Genomic DNA, 21243 nt, shown 5'->3' with positions numbered 1-21243 from the left:
CCGAGAGTGACTTTGACAGTAAACTTCACCTGGGAATGGCATTATGCCCCTCTTCACTGTTTGTTCACGTCTTCACACATTTACACCTCTGGATAATTTTGACTACCAAGAGAAAACCCATGTAAAATGAAGATTCAAACCAAGACCCCTAAACTGTGAAGCAACGACACTCATTCATTCATTAACTCATTAGCTCACAAAAACGTATAAATATGTCATATTTTATATGTTTTAAGTGTCCCAAAGACGTATTTATACGTTTTTTTGTTGTTGTTGTTTTTTTATGCCAGAGCATAGAGAAGGCTTTGATGCAGTCTTTCTACTGCAGAAAATGGTTGAGTGGCAGCAGAGTATAAGAGATCAACAAGGCCATGTTAAAACAAGCTGATTTCCCCACAATTCTAAGCAGAATTGTGAAAAACGATGAAACTTAGCGATGTTCTATTGCTAATTGCTGCACAGCGGAAACAGATAGGAATATACTTTTTTACCTGATAAAAGAAGAGACTCTAATCTCTCTTTTGGTATGTTCCATATTTTTATAGCAATAGAACATAATATTTCGCGGGCCTTGAAAAATCAGTCAAAATCCAGGAAAACACTTCAGTGAAAATGGTTGGGAGTGAATGAGTTAATGAAATCTGAACATATGCGATGTTAATTATGTGAACCTCTTTAATTTGCGCATGATTGAATCATTTTCTCAATGCGTGGATGTCATCAGCGCTTGTGCGAGGAGGCCAAGCTATTTAAAGCGCGCGGTGTGAATGTACAGCTAGCCTCGCTGTGAAGTTCATACGGCGCTCGCAATTTGCTGCGGTGAGTCACGCGTGACGCAGCAGACGGGGGCGGTGTTATGCACCCCTTTCCTATGCTGACGTTCTGTTTTCTTATTCATTTATCTGGCACTTCAGGTTCCCTGTAGGTTTGCCATGCCGGGAATCAAATGGGAACAGTTGGGGGGGGGAATAATGGGAGTGGGAATTCCTGTTGACGCTCGCCTTGTTTCAAAGTAATCTGTAGGCTTGTATGGCATTGAGAACAAAAGCGCCATTCAGTGTTAATGGTCTGCTTCCCCTTGCACACAAGTTGCCGGTTTCATGCTATTGGACAGGCACGGGACCCCACGCTTGACGAGACCATTCCTCCGTCACGCTCTCCTTCCTCTATTCCCATCGCTGTCCTCCCTTTTCCCCCTGCTTCCACCTCTGAGCATTTTCTTCAGCCAACTCCCGCCTTTCTTTCACTCTTCTCCCCTCCACCTCCTATCTCGGCCCACTTCTCTCCCCTTCCCATGTGACGACTTTTCATCAGTGAAGTGGCTTCCTGGCCACACAATGAATGGACGCCGCATTAGGGGAGAAAGAGAGAGAACTAACGCCGTCCTTCCTTCCGCCTACAAGTGCCGCCACCCCTTTAGATCTGGCAAGAGTGGTACGTTCCATAGTGGAGGACTGCAGAAGTTTGTGAGACCGCATTGTTTGTCATCGGCCGTTGCGGGGGTCACTTCCTGTGACTCGTGCGTCTCAACACCGGACCCCACCCTTCCCAGAGTGTCTATTGGCCGATCTTGCCCTCCCCCACCCGCATTTGTGTCGGAAAAGCTCCGACATCTGAAAACAATCAAATAATCTAGGCACAATGCATCTCTTCATGGAGGGGTGCCGCTGGTGGTTCCCAGATGAGCGGGAGAGGATTAGGTGGAGGAGGCCCATGGGAGGAGAGCAGCTGAAGAGGGGTCTGGGAAGTGGAGGGGTGGGGGACGTATTGTTCAGAAAAGTGTATGTATGCCGTTATTTCCTCAAACAGAAGACACCGTGCGCCAATTGGTCCACTTAGGACAAATAAACGCCCCTTGACAAGACACCCATTAGGAAAAAACAGATCGGAACCCGTAGGAAAGAGTTAACTGATGATCCTCTGTTGCTAACCAAAACAGCAGCACCAACAGGCTGTAAGATGAAGTGTGGAGACTTGTTTTGCACAGTATTATAGACAAGCTAACATTATGTTGAAAAGTATTCCAGTCGACTTTGACAAAGGTTATTAAAGTTCTGTTACGAGTGAGGTGTGGTGGTGGAGCAAGGCGTGGAGGCAGAGGTGTAGTCAATAAAGGGATTTAGCTAAACAAAAACAAAGAGGTAAACGAGGATCTGGCTAACAAACAAAATATAAAAATAAAAGCAAGGCAAAACATGGGGGGGAAACTTCAAGGCAAAAACGGGTAGTATGACGGGAGGAAACCACAATGAATCGACGCAGACAGAGGGGAGACAAGAGACTAAAGACACAAACACTAATTGGCACAATTTGACACAGCTTGGCAAGACACAAGTGGCAGAGGATTCTGATTGGTTGACACATGAGGAAGGGCGGGCAAACACAGGTGGACATGACGATGCTTGACAAGACTAGGGGGGCACACAAGGACAACGCAAAACACACATCATGACTGAACATAAAGTAACATGAGGACAAAATCAAACTAAACCAAAATTAAACCTGTCATGACAAAAGTAACAAAATCAACCCAAATAATGACAAGTTCACGAAAACTAATACACTAACCTTAACTAAAATTGAAAAATTGCATTAAAGGGGAAGTCAACCAAAAAATAAATAAAAAATCTCCTGACAAAATATGTTGCGCCCCCAAACAGCATTCTGATTAAGTTAAGCAGCAAAACTCAGCCGTTTTTTTCCATCTCAGAGGGCGGCCATTTTGCCACTTGCTGTCGACTGAGAATGGCAACAGAGTTGCTCAGGGCACAGGTAACAACCAATCACTGCGCAGCTTCAGAAAACAGGTGAGCCGTGATTGGTTGATGGCCATGGTGAGACCAATGGGGCTGCATAGAACATATTGGTGTTTAAAAAAAAGAAAAAAAAAAGGGATTGACTTCCTCTTTAATGATAAATAAATAAATAAATAAATACATAAATCTAATAAATCATTTTACTATTTTATTCATTTAAATTTTAAAAATAACAGTGCATTTTACATTTTATAAAAACTAACTAAAATTGTAATTAATGCAAACATGTTTTTAATTTTTGTCTGTCAATTAATTTCAAACATGAGTAAAGTTGATTTACTGATGAGTTCCTCGTTAACTGAAACAGCAGCTCTTACTGACACCTGTTAAAAAAAAACACAAAAACAAAAAAAACACTGGAAGTTAATGACGAGGTCAGGTAATGTCAAGATGTCATCTTCAATGACGGTTAACGTTAGAGTCGACACTGACAGGTGGTTGCTCCACAGAGTTGTGTGCATCCATGTTTATTTACCGGGAGCTTCGTAACGTATGGGTTCTATTTTGTTTTAAACTCCAGTTTCATTTGAAGTATATCAGAAATTTATTTACTATCATTCTAAAATGTGATTTTTGTACACTTGCGTCCAAAATTAAAGACGCTATCCCCCATCTACAGTTGAGTAAATAAACTGCAAACAGTTTTGCCTGCAGGGGACTTCCTGGTTGCTTCACATGTTCCCACACTTATTCTAACTTCCAAGATAACATGTTATCACAGTATTTTAACAGAAATTTGAAGACCTCACATAGGTCATTTAAGGACAGGGATTTCCAAACTAAAGTCGGAGGGGCCATTTGAGGAAGATGAAAGACAAGAACTGTGAATCCAAAAGTGTGCATCAAGGAAAGAAGCAGATTGTGTCACCACATTTGAGGATTAGCACTTGGATGAAAACTGGCACAGGTTCTGTTGTTTTGTTTATTAAAAATAAAGTGTTTTATGTGCGTTTTGCAGGTTAATGTGTGGGCTAGTGGTGTGTATTTTCAGTTTTTTCATTTGACATGACTATCACATAAGGGAATGTATATACATGTTGTTGTTTTTTTAGAGAATGGTCAAGTTGTGAAAGCATTTATAGATTTTGTAATTGTCTAAGAAGTGTACAACTATACCACTCTTTGAACTTTTTTTTTTTTTTTTTTTGCCCTCTATGATAGCCTGATATAATTTTTTAAAGAATCTTTTTTTTTTCTGTGTAGTTTAAAAAAAAAGCTGGAAGTGGGCAGAGTGAGAAGGAAGGGTTTTGAGAAAAAAAAAAAAAAAAAAAAGGTGCCACTACATACAGTCTTCCCTCGCTATAACGCGGTTCACTTTTCGCGGTCTCGCTGTATCGCGGATTTTTTTTTAAGTGCAATTTTGCATATTTTTTTGCAGTAATATACCCATTTTATAAAATTTATGAAGTTTTGAACTTTATCAATGTTTGAACAAGACAGAAATGTGAGAACATGTAAATGCCTCAATGAGAAAAGTGTCTACATTTGTTGGTAGGGGATTTTAGAGCCTTAAAACATTTATAAGAGTTGTAAAACATAAAGCTAACTACTTCGCGGTTTTCATTTATTGCGGGTATTTTTTGGAACCTAACCCCAGCGGAAAACGAGGGAACACTGTATTGACGACTAAAATAATAACACAAATTTTCTTCAAAACACTGGTGAATTAAGAATTCAATTTTAGAAGATTTCTTTAAACAATCATATTAAATGTTTAATTCGACAGTAAACCAAATTAAAAGTTAAAAAGCTTAAATCCTCTCTATTTTGAAGTCCCAAGGTAGTCTCGTATTGTCAATTACTTTATTGTGACTCGAGTCCCCCACTTCTGGTTCTGGAAGGACACCACCTCTGAATCTGGATCCAAATCAAGATTTCCTTTCGTAGAAGCCACATGGTCAAATGCTTCCATTGCAGGGGTCCGGCTCATTAACAGATTGCGGTGGTCATTACATTCCCTTTTGGTCCATGTTCCATCACACAAACATCTGCAAATGTTTCAAGATGCCCCCCTTTACATACATACAAACGCACGAGCCTCCCATGCTGTTCCCTCTCGTCCCCATGAGAATGCTAAACAGTCATCTGCAACTTCCCCTCCAACGTATTCATTTATCCCCTCTATCCTGTGGGGTTGGACTATGATTACAGGGAAGCCGAGTGAAGCCGCCCAAATAAACACCCCTCAGGCAACACCAGAGCCCGTCCACCTCACCCTAAACGGCAGCTTCCCCCGGCTGGATGGGGTTTCAATCAAACCCACGCACAGCATACAGACAATAGGAAATAGTAAAGGGCCAGCATTGACAGCAGATGAAATTTTCCAAATGTGTTATTAGGACTGTTTTTTTTTTTAACTCATTCACTGCCAATGACGACTATAGACGTCAAAAATCCAAGCAAACAGCCAGTGCAAATTTTGACAAGAAATTTGAATTTAGTTTTAGTTGTTCATTGTTTTCATTCATAGTTATTAATCCTCGTTGTTATAACAACAATAATAACATATAACAACGATGACAACAATTTCATTGCTAAGTGCTACCATCGTGCATAGTGATCGGTCTTGGTCTTACTGAGACCACAAACTGGGTCTCGACCTCCAGAAGTCAATTTAGTTGAGTAAAATTGCTCCTTATTTCTGTCAACTAAAGTTGGATTAATACTCGAATACAATCAGGTGACTAAGTTATGACTAAGGCTTTAATTAAATTTAGTCAGAAGATTATACCTAAAATTAAATTAAAATGTTTTTTTTTTTAATTAAAATTTTAATTTTAAATGTTCTCCCCCCCCCCCCCCCCCCCCCCCAAAAAAAAAACAAAAAACTAATACTGGCTGTTTGCTTGGATTTTTTCACGTCTATAATCGTCATTGGCAGTGAATGAGTTAAACATTACAGTACAGAATGTACATTTAGGTCAAGTATAACCCCGTCATGCACTCCAATGTCATTTTCAGATGCTCACATATTTTACTTTTCTGGCTATTTGCAGAACTTACACCATCCCAAGTATGTGTATTCCTCAAGGGCTTTTCAACCGTATTGACCTTCCATCTGATCCAACATCCTTGATCGCTATCATAAGACAAACGTCACCCGCGTCCCGACAAAAAGAAGACAATGCTGCGTGAAAAACAGGCATTTAGCGCATCGCACGAATGAGTATATGTGATGTTCTTAGGGGTCACATTTCATAGAGAGAACCAGTCAGACATGCCTGAAGGGCCCTCGCATAACTGCCCCCCCCCCCCCCCCCCCCCAGCCGTGATACCTTTACTAGTCACCACACTGCAATTAGGACAGCAAAAACTTGTAGCCTTGTGAGAAAAGCAGACACTCGCACACTTATATAAGCTGTTGAGTTCAGCTGCTGGGGCCTTTAAGAGATATTAAGCCATTTTGAGCAGGAAAACACTAATATTTTGCCCAGAATTTATTTGATAACTTAATTATTTTTCATGTACAATTAAAAACACATTTTCCCACTTGCTGTCGACTTAAGATGACATCACCTCTACTGAGGAAATAGATCACCAGTCATGACCAGTTCAGTCGACAGCAAGTGGAAAAATTAGTTTTTCATGAAAAACAATTAAGTTATCATATTAATTATAGACTAAATATCTTTGCTGTTGAAAATGGTGTAAAAGAATTTTAAAAAAACTTACCGTATTTTCCGCACTATAAGGCGCACCGCATTATAAGGCGCACCTTCAATGAATGACATTTTAAAACTTTATTCATATATAAGGCACAACAGTAAAGGCTGGGGTTACGCTATGCATCCATTAGATGGTGCTGCGCTAAAGGGAATGTCAACAAAACAGTCAGATAAGTCAGTCAAACTTTATTAACAGAGTACAAACCAGCTTTCTGACAACTCAATTCACTCCCAAAAATGAATAAACAGCTGTTTTATTATTTTCTCTGAGGTATAGTATTAGTATTAGCTAGCGAACCAAGATGGCGGGATCTTCTGCGCATGCGCGTCACCGATCGTGCAGGGTCACCGATAGCGTCTTGACACCTTGACCTGTTGCGGCTCAATACTGATCCATATATAAGGCGCATGGTCAGCTTTTGAAAAAATTGAAGGCTTTTAGGTGCGGGAAATATGGTACTTCTTTATTTTGAAAAGTGACCAGATTATCTGTTACAACTGTTTATGATGGACTCAGACGCATGTCAACATGCTGATCTCTGTTGCGTAACATCCATCCATCCATCCATCCATCCATCCATCCATCCATCCATCCATCCATCAATCATCCATCCATCCATCCATCCATCCATCCAATCCTTCCATCCATTTTTTTTAACCGCTTACTCCTCACAAGTGTCGCAGGGGTGCTGGAGCCTATCCCAGCTGGGTTTGGGTAGGGCTCACCCTGAACTGGTTGCCAGCCAATCGCAGTACTTCGTAACAATTTGCCCAAAAACATATTTACAATAGCCTTTTTTATTTGACCATTTATGACTGAAAGAAATTCTAATTAGTAGATTAACACCTTAGCTGTTCATAATTGGATCTCCTGCAAGCCTCTGGACAACAGTTTTCATACTGGATTCGGGTTCGAATTTCCAGCCATTTGTCTGCCGGATGTGACCTCATATACGCATTTGTGTACTCTAGAAGAGGAAATGCAGTACCAAAAAAAAAAAAAAAAGCAAAAGGAAAAATGCAGTTTCATTTTTCAGCCACACGTAGCACGATAGGAAGCCCACAATGTGAGAATCACTGGCAAGGTCATAGGATAACACACCTTCATTTGTCCTCCTTGGCGCGATCCGTACGCCGTATGATTTGATGTGAACACAGCAATTGTTTTTGGTTTTGGACAGCTTCTGAGGTCTTACTTTGGATTTACATTGCAACAAACTAATATCACTGTGTTTACATTTAATGAACATCTGAAACAATCCACATCTTGGCCAAAAGTCAAGTAGCTATAATTGAATCAATGTTTACAATAAGTATAGATAAATACTAGTACCAACACTAAACATGACATATCAGATTTGGGCACAAAATCCAGTCCTTAATAATCAGAGCAACCATCAAATGTATCATGCAGAATCAAGTCTATCCTGTCCTCGGTACAAAATGAAGTCATCTTGGTTTGGGTAATATATTTTACGTGGCACAAGTGTGTATCAAAAAGCAAAAGTTATTATACAACATACTGTATGTATGACAACAGGACAGAATCCTTTAGGTCCCTTGTCATTCCACGCTGCACAACAGTCCAATAACTTTTGAGTATTATGCAATCTGGGCCAACGATTGTGCTCTGCAAAACCTTTTACATGATTTGAAAACACCTGTGATAACTTCTTGCGTGTCTTTATTGCCAAACGCTGCGGAAATAGTATGTGGATTTAAGGAGTGTTAATATGTACGTATTGTTGTAAAACTAATAAACCACATTTGGTTTTATTTCAATAATATATTAATTAAGTTTGTACTAACCAATTAGAATCAGAAAATCGATTTTGATGGGAATGAACCGATTCGTTACATTTTCTACCCCATCCCTGGAATCATAATGGTACCGCCCATTTTATGACATCCTCCGTTACTCGGAAGTAACGCATTGCATTGTTTTTAATAGCCTACAGTATATTATATTTATGTTGTCATGAGTAAGGTAGTTTCTCTGCTTAGTAGGCCTACAAGTAATTAGTTCTTCATGGCGATCAGCACTGCTAAAACAATTACAGTAACTCGAATATATAATGTGCATAAACATTAAAATAACACGTTTTTGCGGGTACATGCTTTTTGTTGTGGCGCATTTTCAATAAAACCGTGAAGGAAATGTCAATACGACAGGCTACATTTTATATTTTTCACGCAATTTCTGGATCGGCGCTACTATGTTTTGATCAGAAAATCATGAACGGGATCTCATGTAATTCCACGTGCTGTGTCCGCCTCTGTGCTCGCTCGCCGTCTATTTCCATGTTTCTACAGGAGGTGCTGAAATAAAAGTGATTGTGAAAAGGAACAACCAGGGCACACAGATATCAAGTTTAATGACCAAGTTCCTTCCGCTGGGATTATTTTCTACGTCGCGTGCTACATCGGAGCAATGCGTGATTGAAGGGAAACTTCATTTTGGGAGAAGCGCCCGGGACTACTTTGCGTCAACTCCGGAAACCCGCGCTTGTCTCGTGTCGTTTGTCGCTAACGTGACTCATTATTAGTCGGACTGAAAGGCAGATTATCGGAAATAACATAATAATAAATCGAGCGGCGGCGCGTGGAAATTGAACATTTCTAGTATGCCGCGGAAGGATTTAATTTTCGAGAGAGAGAGAGAGAGAGAGAGAGAGAGAGAGAGAGAGAGAGAGAGAGAGAGAGAGAGAGAGAGAGAGAGAGAGAGAGAGAGAGAGAGAGAGAGAGAGTGTCTACACATCCGCCCAGTTTCCCGATGCCTCCCCCTCCCCTTGTTGAAAATGGAGTTCGATTAAAGCAGATGTACGCCAACTTCTGAGGGGGGAAATTAAAAAGTATTTCTTTTCTCTCTCCCTTCTAACGAGCATTTGTGGAGAAAGTACATTTTGCGCCTCGACTCCCTTCTCCCTCCCTCCCTTCCAGTTCCCTCCCGGGCGTCGAGGTTGCCTTTAAGCGGACATTACTCGGACACGTTGGCGGAGCGGGGCTGGCTTTCCAACAAGGCGCTGCTTGAAGTGTGGTCCCGGAGAGCTCTCAAGTTGGCGAATGGATGCTCGACAGCAAGCCACGCCGCCGAACGTGACGGGCTTCTTCAACATTTTCTGTGTTTTTTGAGGATATATACACAAACGCGTCGGGGACTATTTTTTTTTATTTTATTTTATCTCCCACCAAACCGGAGCTTGGTTGGAAAGAAGATGGCTATTTTTATGTCGTGGTGGGATTTTACTTCCAGGGAGGAGAAGGCGAAATTGTCATTCTTCCTCCTTGCAATTTAACGGCTAACGCTAGCTTCACTTCTTTCCTTTTTTTTTTTCTCCTTTTTTTGCTTGTTTTTTCTTCACCGAGGGGAAGCATTCTTACGCTTTTACCGAGCACCCCACCCTTAATAAACACCAAACGAAAACACGGCTCAGTTGTACGTATGTGGAGGAAAATGGTGAATTTTGTGCTATTTTGTCCCACCGCCACAGCGCCCTCGATGCTAGTGCTAGGACTCGGATCCCCGTGAGGAAGAAAATGAGTGAAGATTCAACAAATCCAAACAACGAGTGAGTACAAATTCTCATTTTTGGACCCTTAGCATGTTGCTGCTACGCGATCGTGACGTGTGCTGCTTCATAAATACGACACGGCTTATGTATGAATGCATATTTTTTGAATGGCGTGTGTGTGTCGTCATGAGTATAATCCTCAACAATTCACGCTCATTTTGGCTTGTAATTCATTTAAAACCCTCAAGCGAATGTGTATTAATATGTAGACTACATTACGAGGGCGAAAACGCCATTTTAAGCATTCATACGCTTATGTATAATAACGGGGATGCATATTGTCGTAAAAAATGACAATAAACGCTTTAAAATGGATGTTTCATTTCCAAAAGGCGGACGATCTTTTTTTTTTCTTCAATCACACTCATTTACATATCTCCATTCATAAAAAAATAAACGCAAAAAACAAACAAACTCGTAAGTCGTCGAAACGTATAAAATGGTGATTATTTCCGTATCCCGAACCCATTTGGTGTTTTTTTTTTTTTTACAAATTTTTGGGGTATTATTTTACACGGCTGAACCCTTGTGCGCGCTTGTTGACAGTCAGTGAGAAATATCTGCTTCGGGAGGTGCTGCGGTCACATGATCCCCTCCATTCATAAAGTACCTGCCAGGCCCCATTCACATTCAACTGTGCGCTGTTTCGCATTGCAGCCGCGGTCACACAATGATCACATTTCCTTTTCACGCCATCGCTCTCTGTTTGTGTGCGTGCGTGTGTGTGTGTGTGTGTGCTCGTGCGCAACACATCAACACTGTTCTGTGTCTTTTGATAATGTATTTGTCACAGAGGAAGTCATGTGCTGCTGCCTTTTTTCTCTTCACCCCCCCCCTCAGCCATTTACACTGTCACACTTTTAATGTGTCAAACACACCCATGTTCCGAATCTCCATTACTGGCCTCGCAGAAGGCGAGGTGGCAATACGTTGCATAGATGCTTTTGTCCTTGAACTACGCGTTTACGTAACATACCTGAATTAGTGTGTGTGTTTGTATTTTCTCGAGAATCGAAGGTCGAACGACCTACGAGGTGTGTCGGCAAAGTTCCAGCAGGACTGGTCTCACAAAAGATAATATTTCAAACGCAAACTGCAAGTTTTTACGTTCAATGTCGGTCAGGTGAGCAACCAGACATCCTGGGGTATTTGCTTCGTTCAGTGTGCGAGAAGAGGTGAGAATTGTGGCAGGCTACCTTGTTTCTGTTCAAAATCCTTTGCGCACTTCTTCCCGGAAACATCACAGTGAGGGAGCAAATTCACTACTCACTCAATCTAGCAACGTATGATGATGATGATGATGATGATTTTTTAATGATTGTTTCTCCCTTTTCTGAGCTTAAGAGGGGTTGTCTGGAAGTCCGGAGAGTTCTGAAAGAATCCTTCCAGGAGTGTATGACGGCTTGGCAAAGAAGGCTTGGAAAGTGGGGCAAAACTTGTAGTTTTTAGTTTGGATTTGAAATATATGTTTTATTACACTAGTCCTCGAACAACTGATAAGCGTCATAAATATGCCGTAAATGTCACACGTGTTGTGGACATGAGCCTGTCATACTGTGTTGTCAGTACACCTGACTAAACCTCATTTCAAACAACCAGCAAGGTAAATTCTGTTTGCATTTTGCCATTTTTCCCTTTTCCATTTGGAGAGTGGCTGGCCAGCAGTTTAGTGCTATTACTGGTTGTAATTTGCTCAGTTTCTGCTTACTTTTTCATGTCCCGGTAAGGACTCAGTGTTGACGACCTTGTTTTAAACGTTAAGTTGTATCTGTGTTTGAGTTGTGCGGTTTGACAATTAACACTTAGTGCAGGTGTTGATTGCTACGTTCGCTTCTTGCACTAGCTGACATAAGCTTGTCATTTGTGATCGATATTGTGTTATGTTTTCCATTACATTAGTGGTTGTTGAAACGTTACTTAAAAATACTCCTTGTAATGCTGAAGGTTTTATAATGGCATCAGTTTGGACTATGGAGCAAATTGCTTCAAATACAATTGAACTAAATCGGAAATGTAGTTTTGAAAACGCCACCAAATGGCATTTGCGCTACAGAATCATTTGTGGTCACTGTTGCTCATGGTCACGCTTAGATGGTGTAGGAATATAAATGTTTTTGGAGAAGTGATGTGAATACATATCATTGACATGTGAATTGTAGCCTTTTCCTGTTGCCTCCCTGAAGCAGCCACAGGGCCCGCACGTTAGGAAACACTGCGACTGGGCCTACGTGATGTGCTATGGTTTGTTCCTCTCTGCGTAATGGCGGCTGCTAAGATGGCGAAGTGATCCAAATATTGTTGCTAGGATTCCACCACCTGTCTTGCTGGGTGTATGATTCATAGAAACGCAGAGGGAGCGAGATACTGAACGTTGCAGCAGCCGTCTCTATTCTTTTATCCTTCATTGTGTGTTATTTATTTCATTTTATTTATTTACAAGGTGGTTACACAAGTGATGATGTAATTTGATTTGATTTGTCCACTAATTTTGTCACAAGATGGTGTGATGCCAAGGAATGATATGAGATAGTCGAAACTAATGTACAGTACTATACACTCTCTGGTGTGACCTTGTGAATTGGTGCTGATCCATCGTCGCTAGTAAAGGCTTTATTCCTCTGTCCTCTTTTGCAATAATAATTTAGCTTACTACGGCATATACTGTATTTCATCTTCCATGTTGCCCCTTAGACCAATGATGAAATTGCCATGACATGCCAGTGATGCCCACTGGGCTGTTTGGATGACTGCCCATGGACAGGAACTAAGGGAAAGATACTTCTTTGATTTTATGGTTAAGCAAATACCGTATTTTACAGGTAAGGTCCACAAGCTTCATGTAACGCATCTCGTTTGCCATGTGTCGTAAAATGTAACTAAAGCTGGCGGATTGCTGTCATTGTTGTCCAATAAAGTGTTCCTCCATTCTTTATGAGCGAGAGGTCATTTGGCCTGTAGTGAAATGATCATGTATAGGCTAGGGCACCCATTGTCTGAAGACTCCTGCTGTGCCGAGCTATTGTCTTGTTGCCAGTCAGGTGATCTCTGACGGTCCCCCTCACTGTGTCCTCTTCCTATCAGCGTGATTGATTTGACAGCTCCGCATTTTTATCTGCCATGCGGGTGTTGTGATCTTATCATCTGTGGCTGTTTTGCACTCCCATTCCTGTGGCGGCGCTTTCTCAACGCATTCCTCCTAAACAGCCCTCATCAAGTCATGTAACGACAAAGGGAGATGGCTTTTTCAGCTGCTGGACCTCGTGTTTTATGGGCCTGGGTAATTGCTGATATCCTGCAACTGTTTTGTTAAGCTAAATAATTTCCTGATTTTGTTTTGTTTTTGTTTTAAAGATTATATTTTTTGAGTCCTTGCCAATGGCAGGATTTGACCTTGAACATGTAGGTTTTACGAGCTAATCCGAATTGAATATTTACCTGTTTCCTAATTATTTTGGGGGAAACCATTAACATGATCAATGGCTCCACTGTCTTGAATGAATATCATTAATGGTGGATTCAATGATGATCTTGAAAAGTGGAAGCCAAACGTTTAAAAAAAAAAAAAAAAAACCGCATGAGGAAGACCATCTTATCAGCTCTCCTGCTCGTCTGGGGGAAACGCCTCTCAAATGTCGCTAACGTCCGAGCTCATCTTCATCATCATTTTCATCAGTCTCTGCAGCCGGCCTCGCTTCATACGGATGTCCTCTTGCGGCTCTCAGCTATTTTCAAAGTACGCTGTCAGCTCGGTGGAGCTCTGCAACTATGAATGGCTGAATCCGACGCGCACTACACGAAGCTAGCTACATGCTACAAACACTCGAAGTGCGCATGCGCAGCTAGGATCCAGCGCGCACAACGTCGTTACGCAGATTGATTGACAGGATCGCGAAACAATCGTTAAGATGATCCACCCGGAAGACGCAGCGACAAAAATATCCTTGAACCCACCTTTAATTGTTACCAAAAATGCTAACGCTAAGTTGACCATATTACTTAAGAAGGGTGTATCAAACTGGTAGTAGCAAGGAGACAAGTGGTTGTCATCTTTGTGCAGTTTTCTTAAATAAAAAAACATGGAATGAATACTTCAAATGCCTCTAAAATCCTCCACAGCATCACGAAAAAGCAACTGACCGCTTAAAGGGATAGTTTGGATTTTTGCAGCTGTATGCAGGGTGCCGCGCAGTGATACGAACAAACAGAAAAATAGTGCTTGGCAGTAATGGAGTCTGAATTTTTTTTCAGGAAATGCAAATGCATCACTCTTTTGAACACAAATTGTTCTTAGAAGAAAAACGCTTTATTTAGGAGGCCCCAGCCAACTTGCCGGACTATTTTCCTCTCGTCCAACACCGGACCAGAACTCGTGTCACAGAAGGCTGTCAGGGGTAAGTCAGTGCTGATCGCAGACCACTGGAGGTGAGGATGAAATAGAGATTCATGTCAAAAAATCCCAACTATCCCTTTAAGTTTTGCCACTAGCTGATGACTGAAAATGACAGCTTCAGAAAATAGGTGAGCACACAAATCGGGTGTGACTGTTGTGAGAAATTTCAGGTCAGTCTGGTTTATAGGTGGTGTGTGTGTGCGCGTGCATATGTTTGTGAGACATTGGGCCTTAAGAACACCACCACTGAGAATAATTTGTTCTACAGGAAATAATGGAAATTACATGATATAGCCCACTGAATTATCATCCGAAAAATCCAAATTGTATGACCTCAGGAGGAGCTTTCAGATGTATGTATAGTAGGTTTTCACTCAAACCACCAGAATGTTCCCTCATGGTGTCACCTGACTATCCATCCAGTCTCAAGGCCATAAGATAGTTGGCCTTGGCCAGAGGGCTGTTTGTCTCCATAGAAGAACTTCCACATATCAGTTTAAAGTAGTGGTTCTCAACCGCGGTCTTCGAGCACCCCTATCCAGCCTGTTTTCCATGTCTCCCTCAGCCAGCACAGCTGAGGATCGTTATCAGGCTTCATGCAGATCTTACTAATTAGCTGATATTTTGAAACACCTTTGTTGGCTGAGGAAGACATAGTAAACAGTAGGGTTGTGAATTGCCTAGTTCCTGACGATTCGATCCGTATCACGATTCATAGGTCGCGATTCGATTCGATACCGATTAATCCCAATATGAATTTACAAGTCGATTGTTGCGATTTTTTTACTCAAATTTAGAAAATACCATTCAGTAAACATGTACATGTACAATGTAAGATTTGTATGAAAATTTATTATTTATTAATCTGAAACTTCAGTTTTATAACTGTGAGCTACTGTATTTAACAAACAGGTTGTAACCTTTTTCATGTTAGAACAGAATTGAAATAAAATATTAAGGCTTAATGTTCAATTAATATAACATTCTTCCATACTTAAGGTGTGAAAGTTAGACGTTTTGTTGAATATTTTTCCATCAAAAATGGATGTTAAAAAATCGATTCAGCTGCCTATTGAATCGATTCAAGAATCGCGTGCTGTAGTATCGCGATATATTGCCGAATCGATTTTTTTTCAACACCCCTAGTAAACAGGCTGGATAGGGGTACTCGAGGACCGTTTTTGAGAACCACTGGTTTAAAGGATACTCTGTAGATGCCATTGCTTCAGTAATAAATTGATGCAACTTCAAAGGCGGATTGGTTGTGAGATGCATTTTATTCGCCTCCATTAAAATCCAGACATGTGAGTGTACGACTCCTAACGTTTCTTTTACATAGTGCTAATATCTCGAACTGGTGTCATTTGAGAACTTGTCTTTTAGTTGTAAAACAGAAATAGCAGATACGCTCAAGCAAAAACCTTGTTCAGATAAACGATATCCCAAGACATTCCTGATTATTATTTGACGTAATACATTTTTACTTGAGCCACACAGCTCATGTATTGTAAAATGATTTGCTCTCAGTGGGAGATGTTTCCTAAAGTTATTTTGCAGACATAATATTTATGATCCAGTGTCTGCTTGTTCTAGAAGCTGCCGTGTGATTGTTTGGGTGATTAATGGCAGCGGTGATCTGAGTAACCAGACCACTCGGACTGCCTGTGACAGAGAGCATGTTCCATTCCCATGGTTGGAGTCGGGCCTGGATTTTGCGCGTTTTTAAAAGCTCAGCCACTTCCCCCTTGTATTTTTCATTTCCTCTTTGAGTAATTTAAGTGCTTTAAATGTCAGCACTATTGAGGGCCTGCCATACCTTTTCAGACAAACACCTCTATGCGGCTTGGGGGTCAGCACGGCAACAGCAGAACATCAGAACGTGCTCTTTTTGTCTTGGTCATGGAGGGCCTGTGATGTTCACAGACCATATCTCGGTGCCTGTAAGGAGACGCTTTGAGCAATAAGCGTCTCAATCGTGGATATTGTTTGCAGTTGTGCAGCATGTGGGGACCATGAAGGCTGCGCCTTGTTGCGAGCTCTTTGCTTGCAGCTGGCCTGAGATGGTTCTTCCCTGCGAGGCCGCAGACATAAAAGGGCACAGATGTAAACCCTAAACCTTGTTTCTTTGATGGTGTTCCCAAAACCCTTTGCGAACAGGAAGGGGTTTCTGTGTGTGCCAAATGTATTTTTGCTGGTGTGTGTGTGTGTGTGTTTCTCGAGATATGTCTAGATCTTAAATCATTACATTTCATTTAATCATTCAGCGAATGAGTCATTTTGTAGCGGAAGATCATACTTGAAAATTGTGTTTTATTTTGACTGGCAGCAATTGCTATTTATTATAACTTAAATCCAACTTGGCAAACGTGCGTTCAATAAACATTTACTAAATTTTTGTACGAAAAATACTGATGCTATGTTATGAAAAGTAGAAAGATGTTTCCGGGTTACTTGAAAGTGAGTTTAACAAACCAATTTTGTAATTGCATAAATATCTAACTTTAAGATAGCATTACCTTAGCATAATAAAGCAAAGATAGTGTAGCTAGCATGTCCATCCAGGAATTGCAGTTTTTGTTGGGATAGTTTTTAAAGTACGTTTATAGTCACTCACTAGAGATTGTCATTTGATTGAATTTTCTTGATACATTTTGTATGTTTATTTTTTTATGGGTGTGTTTTGGTTTCTACACGATCAAATCCCTTGAGGTATTGGCTGTAGCATGGATGTCCCTCAGCTTCCCGTAGCAGAAGTCATGTGGTACTTTGTTAGATAGCAAACTCACTGAGATTGGTTAGACAGCACCTCTGCTGTTTGCAGTTTAGGAGTGCACTCAATTTTCCATGATTAACGATCAACGATCAGTTCCAACTTCATTTAACCGATTTTTATAGCTATTCTACTATTCCAAAAAGTGACACTAACATTGCTGGAAAAAGTTCAGCTTGGACGTAATTGCTCGTGAACCTGGGCCTCGCAGTACTGATGATAGAAACTACCCAAATTCTTACATTAAGGTCTGCTAGAGTATGATTATAGCATTACTGCCTCATCCCTGCATCTTCCCAGCCTTACCCCGCTATAGTTAGAATAACTACAATTAGAATCACAATCCCTCGAGACTACTCGAACATCAAAGCAGACATGGACGACGCTGTGGAACAGTCAAAACTTGTGCTTCCTCTTCTGTTGTTGATCCCCAGCCCCTGGTAATGTCAGGCGCAAGGTTTTAATTTATCGGAATGCGTGTGGTTTAAATTAAAATCTACTTAGTCTGTGCCTTTTTTTTCATGTTTGGGTGGTGGTGGGTTGGCTGTCTGATATATTTTCAAATAACAGCTATTGTGGATCCAACGATTAACAGTCTGCCTTTGACACAACCACCGTTTACCGGTAGTTCATTTTAAGCGGACTGTATTTTGTTTTCTCTGGGGATGCACGATAATGCTGTTTTCAACAGATTCCAATAAACCGATGATTTAGAAAGTAGCGATGTTGATAACCGATAAGTAAGTTAGCTGGTAATTGTATACAAGATTAACTTGAATGTAAATATACTTTTGAGTCCTACTATAAGTTTACATGGATAAATACATTGAAACGTGTGAAGCACCATGAAGCTCTTATTGTTGTCTCTGCTTCAAAGATAACCAATAACTCATTTTGAGTTTGTCAAAACAAAACAATCATGTTTTAAAAACGCATCAAAACCCTGCAAGGGTAATATTTTGGGGAGACAGTAAAGAAAGCCCAAACTGGTGACTGCCATGTGGCCATGATGCTTTTTCTGTGAACACGAGGTCACGCATTATGACATCACAAATATGCAACACTACCATAGGAGGAGGTGGGGTTGAAGAGTTGGACACAACTTGAGCCACAACAGATGGACCTACACGGCAAGTTTATTATTATCGGCTGATTTCTTTATTATCTGGTTTATCTGTATGACGTCAAATTGGTCGATAATTGCCGATAATTATGGGCCACCGATATTATCGTGCATCCCTGTTTGGTCAGGTGTAAACGCAAATTGAAATCGGATGATATCAGAAATGGTATTTCATTTCTATTGCGGTGAGAAAGCGTTTCTGGTCAACGTGGAAAACTGAATTTGCAATAAGTTTTTAAACAAATCAACCAATTTGGGAAAAATGTATAATTTATGCCCAACTAAGGAAACACGAGCAGCATTCAAGTACATTTTATGTTTGCTCCTGGCTAACGTGGCTGGACAACAATTGGGTAATTTGTCAACACATTTCTTGCTATTTTGTATAAGGGGCTGAGCAAACATTATTTTGAGGTAAAATGTATTTTCATTGTTTAGTGCTACAGAGTGTTATTTTTCCTGAGTCAGTTGGTAGCTTTGGCCGAATGTTCTTGTGAGAGAGATGACTCACCAGCACCCTCGAGGTGTTGCAAGAAGATACGGTCGCATTTCTCTTTCACTTCTCCTTCTACAGGCAAAGTATTGGCTTTCAGCGCAGCTAATAAAGCAGGCGTGCAAACGCAGCCTGTTTTGTGGGCATTGTCCAATTACGGATTCGGCTTTTATTAATGGCTAACATAAAGCACCCCGATGAGCCGTCTTGTTGTTGTCCTTGTGTCATAATTTGCTCTGCATCCATGTTGGGTCATGTCATTTGTTTAGCGCTGCCCTTCAACTTGGCTGGTTATTTAGAGCCCTTGAACCACGCCTAATTAGCTAGCTGGCAATCGCACTGCTGGAATCGACGGTCGCGGCCCAGATTGCATGTTGTTGTTTATATTAAACTATACACCTGGTTTTCTTGTGTTTTGTCTGTGGTAAAATCTGACTTGATTTGTTTAAAACCTCGCTTAGCTTTTACACATTGCCCTTCATTTCTTAACAGAGGATAAGCTACAGAATCGGATTGGGATAAGTAGCTTGTTTATTTTGCCAATGATATTTTAATGAATTTCTTTCTCACAAACGCTTAAAGTCCTACAAGCCAAATCTGTCAAGTGGAGCTGGACAACGTTCTCTAGTTTTTGATGCAGAGGAGCGATGGGCAGATGGAAAAAATGAGTTTAGAGGGGGGACTTTTCTCCCCTTTTCTGATGTTAATGAAAGGAGGAATGGTTTTCCAGCTTTTAGCTTGCAGAGTGTGTCTCCCCTGCAGCATGCTCCACTGCCTGGACATTGTGGGAGTACAAAACTCCAGGCCCGGCATCCAATAACGTGAAATTTCAGCAGAGAAGCAGCCATTGTGTGGCGAGAGGCAGGCGGGGAGGGGTTTTGGTAGAAGGGGGAGACAGAGCGGAGCGAAGGGAGGGCGACTTGGCCGGCTCCCAGGGCTCAGGCCACATCCTTTCTCTCTCCTCTCATTCGTCACTCCTCCTCTTCCTTCTCCTCTTCGTGTCTTTCTTTCAGTATCCCCCCCCCACAACCCCCCTTGCCATCCACCCACCTCCCACCATCGGGATAGGAAGCCAAAGACTGAGACACAAGCAAAAGCATGATGGCATACTGGAGCCTAGTGAGCCATGGGCCAGAGCGAGTAGACAAACGGCCACTTTGTCCACTTAGGAAATGCTTGTCCCAGGATCCCCCTTCTCCGGCACACACTAGAGCAGCCGGCCTCGAGGCCCCGGCCTGCCTGGTCTGCACGTGCTATACCATCACGCCCTCTCTTCACCACAACGTCCTACTTTGTCTTCCTCCTTCCACTCAAAATCTTTTTTATTTTAAATTTTTTTTTGAACACCATCAAACTCATGCTCTTTGTGCTCACGTTCTTTAAGAGTATAGTGCTAGGGACTATATTTATTCACCTGCAGATCCAGGGGAAGGTGACTTACTAGGGTCGGGGTCTTCATTTGTACCATTACATTTTGGGAATAATATTAAAGCATTCAAAAGTCTTAAAAAAAGCTAAATTTTCAAATGTATAAAAGTAGCATTTCTTTAAATAGTAGTATAATATCACACACCGTCCTTGTGGTTACTTGACTTTACTTGACTTTTAGGGAATGAGAGGTCTTAAGTCTTAACTTCGATTAAAAAAGAAAAAAAAAGAAGATATACATTTTTTTCTTTCTGAAAAATATCTGATAACTCAATGTCAAACTAAAGCATATAAACGACAGATCGGAATAAATCATGTCGCATGTTAAAAAAATGACAAGAAATCTTAATTTGGAATGACAAAAGAGTCTCCATATAAACCTGGTTATTGTCGCCACAATAATGTCGGCTCGTCTTCAGTATTGTGCACGGAACTTGTTTACAACATCTTAATGCCGTAATATAGTTTAGAGACGTGCTGCTGTTTTGGTTTGCAACGGAGTTCAAATGGACTAAGTTGAGTCGACATGCGCGAATAATGGTTTCTATGAACTGATGTATACAGTTACGACCTGTTTTTTTTTTGTTTTTTTTTCCCAGGAGAGGAAAAGGAGGGGTCTATTTTCTAAGTATTTATAAGTGGATGACACACCCGTTGACTAATTGGGGCACGGCATCATTTAGAGGAAATACGGTAGTCAAATATTGCCAATTCCCTTAATGCAAATTCCCCGTTTTTATGGAGGCGGTGAATGCCTACGTACATCCTTTTTGTGAATAGAAAAGGCTCTATTCACATTCACATGCAGTCGGGAGCTGTTGACTGTCACCTTGGTCTCCACCCTGTTCCCATCCGCCACCACCTCCCTCCCTCCCCCATGGTCCTGCAATACGTTCTCCTCCCTCCAACTGCCACCCCCTATCCCTGTTTTTCTGTTTTTCTCTCTTGCTTTTGGTCGGAAATGAAGTCAGTCATCCAGCAGAATA

At 41.1% G+C, this 21243-nt stretch overlaps 1 protein-coding gene across 2 annotated transcripts in view; it reads left to right on the top strand.

Moving 5' to 3' along the window:
* The first annotated feature begins 9229 nt into the window (after window positions 1-9229).
* The window catches only part of LOC144031603 (sprouty-related, EVH1 domain-containing protein 1-like), a 34017-nt gene continuing 22003 nt past the window's right edge, over window positions 9230-21243 (top strand). Inside the window, exons 1-2 of one of the 2 annotated variants that reach the window (XM_077538912.1) lie at window positions 9230-9333; window positions 9422-10050. In XM_077538912.1, the coding sequence (XP_077395038.1) occupies window positions 10019-10050 (32 nt within the window). In that variant the 5' untranslated portion in view covers window positions 9230-9333; window positions 9422-10018. Of the gene's footprint in view, window positions 10051-21243 lie in introns of both variants that reach the window. The other variant, XM_077538911.1, reaches the window with a different exon arrangement.

The sequence above is a fragment of the Festucalex cinctus genome, chromosome 12, assembly GCF_051991245.1.
Source record: "Festucalex cinctus isolate MCC-2025b chromosome 12, RoL_Fcin_1.0, whole genome shotgun sequence".
NCBI lineage: Eukaryota > Metazoa > Chordata > Actinopteri > Syngnathiformes > Syngnathidae > Festucalex > Festucalex cinctus.
The sequence above is the reverse complement of the archived record's forward strand: the minus strand, read 5'-3'. Positions and strand labels throughout refer to the sequence as shown.